We start from the raw sequence: 9,283 nt of genomic DNA on the forward strand, positions 1-9,283 counted from the left end.
TTATAACAAGTACACAAAAATGTCACAGTGCCACTCGATTGAGTTTATTTCAAAAAGTGGCCACTTGTTCACAGGTTATACATAAACTAAAAAAAAAAATATTTAACGATAGCGTGGAGCTAAGTACGACTGAATAAGACATTTTAAGGTGACCAAAATGGTTTCAATTGACATTCATGAAGTGAAACCACTCTGTGAAAGGGTTGAAGTTTTAAGACAAAAACACCCTAAAGCATGTCCTGCTTTATCATCTATTTTACTCTAAATGGGACCACAGTTTACCTGTGAACATCATGCTATTGAAGAAGATTTTAAACTATGTTTGAGACCATAAGCTCATGTTCATAATGTTTAATGAGGTAATAAATCAAGAGAGAAGTAGGGTCATTTGCTCATAGATTTCTATGCAATCAGACTTCTCTTTGCAACCAGAGGACTCGCCCCCTGCTGGCAGTTAAACATAATACAAGTTTAATGCACTTTGCCTTCACTTTTCAGACCTTGAGGTTGGACCTGGTTCAAAAGCATTGTCCGCTGACCTCAGGTGTCTTTGACTGTCTACCGGTGAAGACAACAGGTTATGTGTGTGTGCATGTGTTTGTCTTTTGCATGCTGTGAGCATGTGACAGAGAGCAAACAGAGAAAGCTGAGCTGTGCAGGGCATCTCTTGTAGAATAACTGAGAGCTTTAGTGAGGCTGGATGAATTTTAATAGAGTTCTGCAGGGTATCCCATCGCCTCTGGTCCCACGGCTCAAAGATCAGAGAGAATTTTCAAGCATGGTGTCCCTCAGCCTCTCACACTCGCTCCCTCTCATTCTTTCTCTCTTCCTCCCTTTCCGCCGCCACTTCTCTTCCCATTTTCCTTCTCCCTCTTTTTCTCATTTTGAACTCCCTTTTTCAATCCTTTCCTCCCTCTTGGGCTTTTGTCTCTCTCTTAATCCCTTTTTGCATCTCACACTTTCTGTTGCTTTCTCTCTCTCCACTCTGTCTCCCTGTGAAATTTGTATTAGAGCCACTCGAGGCGTAATTATTGCTAAGCCTCTCTCAGTTCTTTGGCACAGAGAACAACTCATGACTCCCAGCACAAAAACTTGCTACTGAAGGACAAAATGCTGTGATGAACTTTTAAAATCATGCACAATGGCTGACAAAATGTTTGAATAGTCTTTTTTTCCTCCTTGCCTCAAAGCCATTTAAGGAGTTTAATACTTTTTTCTACTCGTATCTAAGTTCTACAAGCTCTAAATTTATGGAAGATGTAACACATTTATAATTCAGAAACTGCATTTACATATGTTCTACCACACCTCACTGACTTCACACCACACATGTGGGTGTAGGTGCAAGCAGGATGATCCCTAAACGCTAACGGTTTGGAAGGAATGTAAAAAAGAAGGAGACACCAAAGCAATGTACAGATGAAGACAACAAGGCTGCCATGACACGCTGCACAAAACTAGGAACTACTACTAGACTACTAAGAGCTGGTACATAATTTTTTTTTTCAAAAGTCTTGAATGGTGGCTGTGATTTGTGTCTTTTGTTTCATTTGTGCGCATGTTGGAGTGAGAACGTTGGCAAGAGACTGGTGATAATTACTAATTCATAAGGATTAATGGTTGCTATTTAAAAACCTACCATTTTGGGGAGAGCTGAACGAACGCTGTGTCTACTGGGACCGTAAGACAAAATATGCCCCTGGCTAATCTTACAAGAACACGGCTCATAAAAACTCAACTCCACAGCACTTTGGAACTGGAAATAAAAAATGTTTTAAATAGTGTAACTGAAGTTATGCATTAGTTCATTTTAACTGAATTGTCTCGGAATGACAGCTTGCTTGTCATGTAAGTAAACATATTATCTCAGTCCTTTAATCAAATACAAAAAGTGTATTGACATGTGAGGAGGCGATACACTGGTGATACCAGAAAAAATATCTAAGGTCAATTTAACCAATACCATGGTATATCTAGAGCTACTAAATCAATCATGATGCCTATACATTTAATACTCCATTGAAATATAGATTTGAGGGTTTAAAAGTTGAAAAAGCGCCACAAGCTACAACATAAAATCAATTGTTCCAAATGTAGAAAAACACTCACACAATGAATAACAATAAGATGCCTCTTTAATGCTCCTACTTTACTACAACCGTGTGACTTGTAGTCGTCAACAAGTTGCATCATTCTTTATCCAGGTAAATCCCCTTGCATGACCTGTAACCCAACACTTTCTCATATACAGGTATATTTTTGCTCTGGTAGTGAGTTTGCAGATGTCAACAACCCAAAGATGCTTCGAGATGTCACAGAGAAAAGCAAATGTCGTCTGAGGATTAAAAGGAGAGGCTGTCATGTCTTGTCAATGTGACAAATAGACAGGTGGCAGGTACTGCAGAAATATATCTGTGCAAGCCAGCATGTGTTTCTGTTCTGTTATAATACAAGTTATGTATTCATCAGTGAAAACACAGGCCGTGCTTTTTACCATTCCATAAAGATTATGTGTAAAAATATCTCTGGAAATAATGCCAACATCCAGTATCTGAGGTCTATTTCCGTCCACTGTATTTGGGCCACGTGCATCGATCTTTGTTGTTTAATGTCGCCCCCATGTGGCAACAAGTGTTGCAGCAACTGTGGAGAACGGTCACACTGAAAGATGCAAGGGGTCTGAACTTAACACCTACATGAAATTGTTCTTTTAATCATGGGGAAAAAAGAAAAAATGTATCAATGCGAACACACATTACTTCAGTAAATTTACTACATCTTTACGGTGAAGTTTGGTTAGTTTGGATGACTTTTGTCATAGTTCTTAACTGGAAGTGTGTCAGTTTAAAGATGCTGACATTAAGGTGCGTACCACGTGCCTGTTGTACCAGAGCGTGTAATGTCCTTTACAGGTGTTTAAGTAAAGCTAATCCCTTTGATCCTGCATTTCTATTGCACAGTAGCTCTATCCCCCACATTGTCAGGCATGAGACAAAGGAGATTGACTTCTTAATATATTCTGAAAATCCTGTCACTTACTTTTTTAGCTAAATCAGCCCTTTTTACTGGATGACCTCAAAAACTTTGTCCCAATGGTAACAATGAGCGCTGCCCTTACAGCTGCTGTTTTAGATTAAAGTAGTCAATACTCACTAGACACTGCACTATGATCACACTCAAATACTTCACGTGTTCCTCACTCGTGTTCTTGTACTTAAGGACCAATCAAGGACACCAATTACATTTAACCTAAGTAGCGGGACAAAAGCCTTAAAATGAGAATCTTGGAAAAGACCTTACATGGAATATTTTATTTAATCTTCAAACACTTCCTCCTAAGTGGTGTTCAGTGTCATTTTGTAAATGCTACAGTGCATCCGGAAAGTATTCACAGCACTTCACTTTTTCCACATTTTGTTATGTTACAGCCTTATTCCAAAATGGATTAAATTCATTTTTTTCCTCAAAATTCTACACACCATACCCTATAATGATAACGTAAAAATATTGCAAATCTATTAAAAATAAAAACATAAAAAAATCACATGTACGTAAGTATTCAAAGCCTTTGCCATGACACTCAAAATTGAGCTCAGGTGCATCCTGTTTCTACAACTTGATTGGAGTCCACCTGTGGTAAATTCAGTTGATTGGACATGATTTGGAAAGGCACACACACCTGTCTATATAAGGTCCCACAGTTGACACTGTATGTCCAAGGAATTGTCTGTAGACCTCTGAGACAGGATTGTATCGAGACACAGATCTGGGGAAGGGTACAGAAAAAATTCTGCAGCATTGAAGGTCCCAATGAGCACAGTGGCCTCCATCATCTGTAAATGGAAGAAGTTTGGAACCACCAGGACTCTTCCTAGAGTTGGCCGCCCAGCCAAACTGAGCGATCGGGGGAGAAGGGCCTTAGTTAGGGAGGTGACCAAGAACCTGATGGTCACTCTGACAGAGCTCCAGTGTTGCTCTTTGGAGAGAGGAGAACCTTCCAGAAGGACAACAGTCTCTGCAGCACTCCACCAATCAGGCCTGTATGGTAGAGTGGCCAGACGGAAGCCACTCCTCAGTAAAAGGCACATGACAGCCCGCCTGGAGCACCTGAAGAACTCTGACCATGAGAAACAAAATTCTCTGGTCTGATGAAACAAAGATTGAACTCTTTGGCCTGAATGCCAAGCGTCATGTCTGGAGGAAACCAGGCACCGCTCATCACCTGGCCAATGCCATCCCTACAGTGAAGCATGGTGGTGGCAGCATCATGCTGTGGGGATGATTTTTCAGTGGCAGGAACTGGGAGACTAGTCAGGATTGAGTGAAAGATGAATGCAGCAATGTACAGAGACATCCTTGATGAAAACCTGCTCCAGAGTGCTCTGGGGCGAAGGTTCATCTTCCAACAGGACAACGACCCTAAGCACACAGCCAAGATAACAAAGGAGTGGCTTCAGGACAACTCTGTGAATGTCCTTGAGTGGCCCAGACTTAAACCAGATTGAACGTCTCTGAAGAGATCTGAAAATGGTTGTGCACCGACTCTCCCCATCCAACCTGATGGAGCTTGAGGTCCTGCAAAGAATGGGAGAAACTGCCCAAAAATGTGTGCCAAACTTGTAGCATCATACTCAAAAAGACTTGAGGCTGTAATTGCTGCCAAAGGTGCGTCAAAGTATTGAGCAAAGGCTGTGAATACTTGTACGTATATTTTCGTTATTTATTTTTGATAGATGTGCAAACATTTTAAATGTGGTGGTGGTGGTGGTGGTGGGGGAATTAATTTAATCCATTTTGGAATAAGGGTGTAACATAACGTGGAAAAAATGAGGCACTGAATACTTTCTGGATTGTTTGTTTAGGTTTCATCAAGATGTACCTGGGTTACTTAGATTTTATATGCAAGAAAAGTGTCAAATATTTGAAGTAGATTGTCTTTCAAGACATGGATATTTGAGCCCATGTACCAAATATGATTGCAGCCTCAACATCTCACATAACTCATGTGCCACTATATTAATCAGTAGCTATACTGTGGATTGAAGAAAACTCCAAACTGGACTGCTTAACTAACATAAGTGAATAAATCATTGACACCAGCAGAGTTTTACATAATGCATATTAAGTAGAAATCTGACATGAGCAGTACCATTCAATAGTGCAGATCAGACAATCAGTGGTTCTGTTATGCAAAACAGTTGCCCTGAGTCACAAGTCTGAGCAGAGGATTCACCAACACAATTTCTTCTGTTTGAACCACAGACCAGGGAGAAAAGTTAACATCCCATTTCAAATAAAACAATACTTCATCAGAATATCTAAAGGCACAAAGAATGGATACAAATAAGCCTGGCATTATTTCTCCTCAGTCTGAGTGCTTAAGAATAATTAAAATGTAAAACAAAGAATCATTAGCAAACCAAACAATTGATTCACCACTATTACCTTGAAGAAAAGAATGCATAAAAGAAAATGCTGCTTTTAGAACCTAATGTTTGATCTTAAAATGTAAAGCCCTTATGTGTGGAACTCTTGTTGTGAATATAAAAATGTGTCAAATTGTTCTGATGGCATATGTTTCCGTTTGTAAAAGATGAATAATTGAATCCTACAAATAAGGACTTTAAGCTTCACAAAAATAAATAAGCAGTATATTATGACATAGCACATATATTATAAAGATTCACATATGAGGAAAAGTCTCGAGATATCCCCGAAACAGGACAGCACCCTTTACAGCTGAACATATTTTGCAAAAATCACAATACTTAAGAGGGTTTCCTGACAGCTTATTTGTTGACTCTGCGGTAAAAACAAACACCAAAAGATGTAAAGCGTGATTCTTTTGATTCCAACGAACCAGGCCTAAACCCATATGCATCGAATTGTAAAGTGCAGTCCTTGTTTGATCCAGTGAAGAAATGGGCCAGTGCATTGCTTTTGTCGGTAGTTAATTTGTGACCGGTTTAACTTTAAAAGACACTCGGCACACACGGGCCTGTAGCGCCTCTTTCATTACTCTGTCAAGTATGAGAGAGTCTGCTGCCTGAGGAGAGGCTATCTGCCCCCTCTGCGCTGGACTACAATGGTCCCTGCCACAATGTCATACACAGTCCTGTTGTGCTGGAAGAAGAGGAGAGTGATGAAGACAGGAAAGAGGAAAGCAATGGAGAAGTTCTTATTGAGGGCCCGCACTGTAGAGCTGTGAAAGTTGAGACAAAACAAAACCAGAGTTAGAACTCTCACACAGATGCTCTACAGGGAACAGAGACTACTAGATACACTGGTCTGAGATTCAGATGGCAAGAGTAGATTTAAACCTGGACTATCACATTAAAAAGTAACTACTATGGGGTCAGATCAGTCTCAATATTAATGACTGCACACAAAGAGTCACAAAAGTATTTTGTGATTTATATATAAATGACTCACAGAAATATTGTTGTATATAAATGTTTTGTCTTTGTTTGATTTCGTGGGGAATCAGACCCGATGACAGGCATTAAGAATAACTAAACAGAAAAAGCCAATATCCTCTCTGATTTTTTTCTTGTTTACATGTAGGTCAGTATTATATTGAGACTGTCTCATAACCAGTTATAAGTTCCTCACAGTAACTTTAATATCCAGCATGTGATCACTCACGCAGAGAGGGAGACTTTAGATGCCGGGACCACAAGGACTCTGTTTGGTCGGACCAGAGTGGATGTGTCACACGTCACCACCCGCAGGCCGAGCAGGAACTTCCCCGGTGTGGCACCACCAGCACCCCAAATACAAATGGTCTGATTGGACAAGAAGGACAACATGTAAACAGTTTGCAATTTTTCAGGTTTGCACAAACAAGGTCAAAAGCTTGGATGGAAGGAAACCTGCCAGATGGCATTAGTCTGAATGTCCCAAGGCTGGTTCCCACCAGGGAAAACCAGCCGCTGATGCCGAAGTCGAACAAGACACACGGTACATGACTTCATCTGAGGCAAGTATGAACGCAACGTTGCATCACTGTCCTCTGTGGGAGGTAATGTTGTGTTGGAGAAGAACTCCGACTGTGCCCGACTCCTCTCATTAAACAACAGCATGTGTCAATGAGGCAGCTCATACTGAATGTGAATGGACAGTATGGTGAATGTTGTAAACATTTCTACTGAGCATTTAGAGGAAAAACCTGGATGCAGCATTAGATGAAAGACATTGGTTTAAAATACTCAGAGTAAAGGTAGCATTGAAGAGTTACTCCGCCCACATTCCCTCCCTGTAGACTTGAGAGGTGTTACTGAACATACGAATGGATCAATGTGAAATTAATTTGGGGCAATGTCAATATTGGTGAATTATCAAGTATTGTGATACACAATTTTGCCATTTTAATAGTACAAAACCATGACTGATGAGCTAAAAAAAAGGCCATGCATTCTCAGCTAATTAACATGAACTACACAGCTTGACATGTGACTTTTCAATAACTTAAACACTGCATATTAAATCTATATCACCTTTGTCAAAATGCGACTTACCTCGTAGAAGCAGACTAGTACCCTGTAGACTAGAGCTACAGCCATCATCTTCTGCAGGTCCTCCATGGACGTGTTCTCGTCGATCTCCTCCACAATGAAGTGGGTGATGAATTTGGCAATGTCCCTTTAAAGAGGAGAGACAGTAAGATCTGGGCATTGTTGAAACAGCATGGCCAGCAATGATGCAAACTCTTTGGTCATGCAAGTTCAGTATGTTGCATAACCGACCCACAGCAACACCAGTGCCGGGTTAGCCCAGTTTAGAATGTTTTTGTATTAATTTGTTTATCCTTTTAGTTGGAATGATCCCTTTCCCCTGAACAGTGTTCAATAGTTTCACTCACTTCATTCCACTCAGATGCATGATCCACAGCACAATGGTGGCTTTCACACAAAACAGGATAAAGAAGTCCACTGTCTCAGCGAGGAACCTCAGGAGAGGAGAGGGGATGGTGTACTCCCGTCCTGTGTGAAGCAGATGAAAAGACAAGTGTACTGAGAATCCTTTTATTTCTAAAATGGGACACACTAGCCTAGTCTAACCTTGACTGTAGGTCTGCTGGACGTATCAGAGGTTAACAAAGCATTGAGAAAGACCTTGGTATGACTCCAAGCAATATAAGCTTGTTTCCACAGGGCAATACTCTGTGGAATAAGCCTGCTTCCCCTCAGACCCATGACCTAGCTTACGCAAAATAAAGCCCACACATATATGCAGGCTGAACAGCCTTTTGGACGAGTTGAGGCCTTCATCAACTCCCTGTCAAACAGATCCATACCTGCCTGAGGTGGATTCCCATTCTGCAGCTGGGCTGGCCGTGCATCGGTAGCTGAGGTCTGCGCCGTGTGGGGGCCACCTGGATGAGGGTAGGATGCAGGGTAACCGAGGGGATATGGGTAACTGTACCGGTTCAACGCGTCGTAAGCTTGCTGCCCAATGCCGGAGGTCGTAGCATGTGCACCGGGTGTCTGATAGCTGTTCCCCGGCGTAGGGAAACCACACGGAGGAGGGAAGGGAAAGGCTGACAGAGCAAGCCAGCTCTGCCAGTTGGCGTACCCCCAGTAATACTGCCACATCCACTGCTGCAACTTTGCGCAGTACTCCGTTGTTGCGGTGGTCTGTGAGGACTTTTCGTCTCCCTCAGGGCCATCGCGGCGGTCGTCTCTCGTCGTTGTTGCAAACATGTCTGACCCACTACACGGTCTCGCCTAAATTGACAGGAAAATCTGTTTTTAAGTCGTCTTTATGCTGTCAGGTAAGATCTCCTTAATCCCACTCATTAGCTCCCAGCTGGATACAAGCACAGCGCGAGCCAAGTGCGTCTGTAAAGGTAGGGACTTCCGGGGTGCTCAACGTAAGACATTTCTTTCCAAGTGTGTGTCATTGTTTACTATTTCGCTCAAATGTAATAAAAAGAATGTGTAATTTACAATTAAAATGTATACCTTATCTGTGCAGCAGATATCAGCTAAATACATCACGTTGTGGGTTTGGCTAATAAGTAGAGCCCCCCCTTCTGTCATTAATGGTATGACCCATTTAAAGGAGCCTCCTGTGTGTTCCGGTGTGTTTCTTGTGTTCAGTAACGGCTCTATCATAAATAGAAAATTTCACTTTCTCACAGAGGCATAGTAACAAAGACTATTTATTGCACTGATAAAAAAAACCCCAATAAATAATTAAAATATCACAACAAATATCATGTATTAAGAAAATGTGAGCAATTGAAGAGCTTTTATTGACCTCTTCATGTTAATAACAAATA

At 41.3% G+C, this 9,283-nt stretch overlaps 1 protein-coding gene across 1 annotated transcript; it reads right to left on the bottom strand.

Annotated features, from left to right (window-relative positions):
- Positions 1-2,117: 2,117 nt before the first annotated feature.
- Positions 2,118-8,813, bottom strand: fam8a1a (family with sequence similarity 8 member A1a). Its single transcript, XM_068728634.1, has 5 exons — positions 8,297-8,813; positions 7,862-7,982; positions 7,518-7,641; positions 6,646-6,785; positions 2,118-6,202 (listed from the first exon to the last, which is right to left on the bottom strand). Exons 1-5 carry the CDS (start codon positions 8,700-8,702, stop codon positions 6,058-6,060), a joined length of 936 nt encoding a protein of 311 aa, XP_068584735.1. The 5' UTR covers positions 8,703-8,813; the 3' UTR covers positions 2,118-6,057.
- Positions 8,814-9,283: the final 470 nt, after the last annotated feature.

This window comes from Cebidichthys violaceus, unplaced genomic scaffold (genome assembly GCF_023349555.1).
Source record: "Cebidichthys violaceus isolate CVI_PGR_0920_01 unplaced genomic scaffold, fCebVio1.0.p SCAF_42, whole genome shotgun sequence".
Lineage (NCBI taxonomy): Eukaryota > Metazoa > Chordata > Actinopteri > Perciformes > Stichaeidae > Cebidichthys > Cebidichthys violaceus.

Bases quoted from the DNA above. Each gene is read 5' to 3' on its own strand.
- fam8a1a (XM_068728634.1), bottom strand. From the start codon at position 8,702: ATGTTTGCAACAACGACGAGAGACGACCGCCGCGATGGCCCTGAGGGA. The intron at 7,642-7,861 runs GTGAGTGAAACT...TCCTCTTTAAAG, and splicing joins ATGCATCTGAGTGGAATGAA to GGACATTGCCAAATTCATCA. The intron at 6,203-6,645 runs GTGAGTGATCAC...CAACTTTCACAG, and splicing joins TCTAAAGTCTCCCTCTCTGC to CTCTACAGTGCGGGCCCTCA.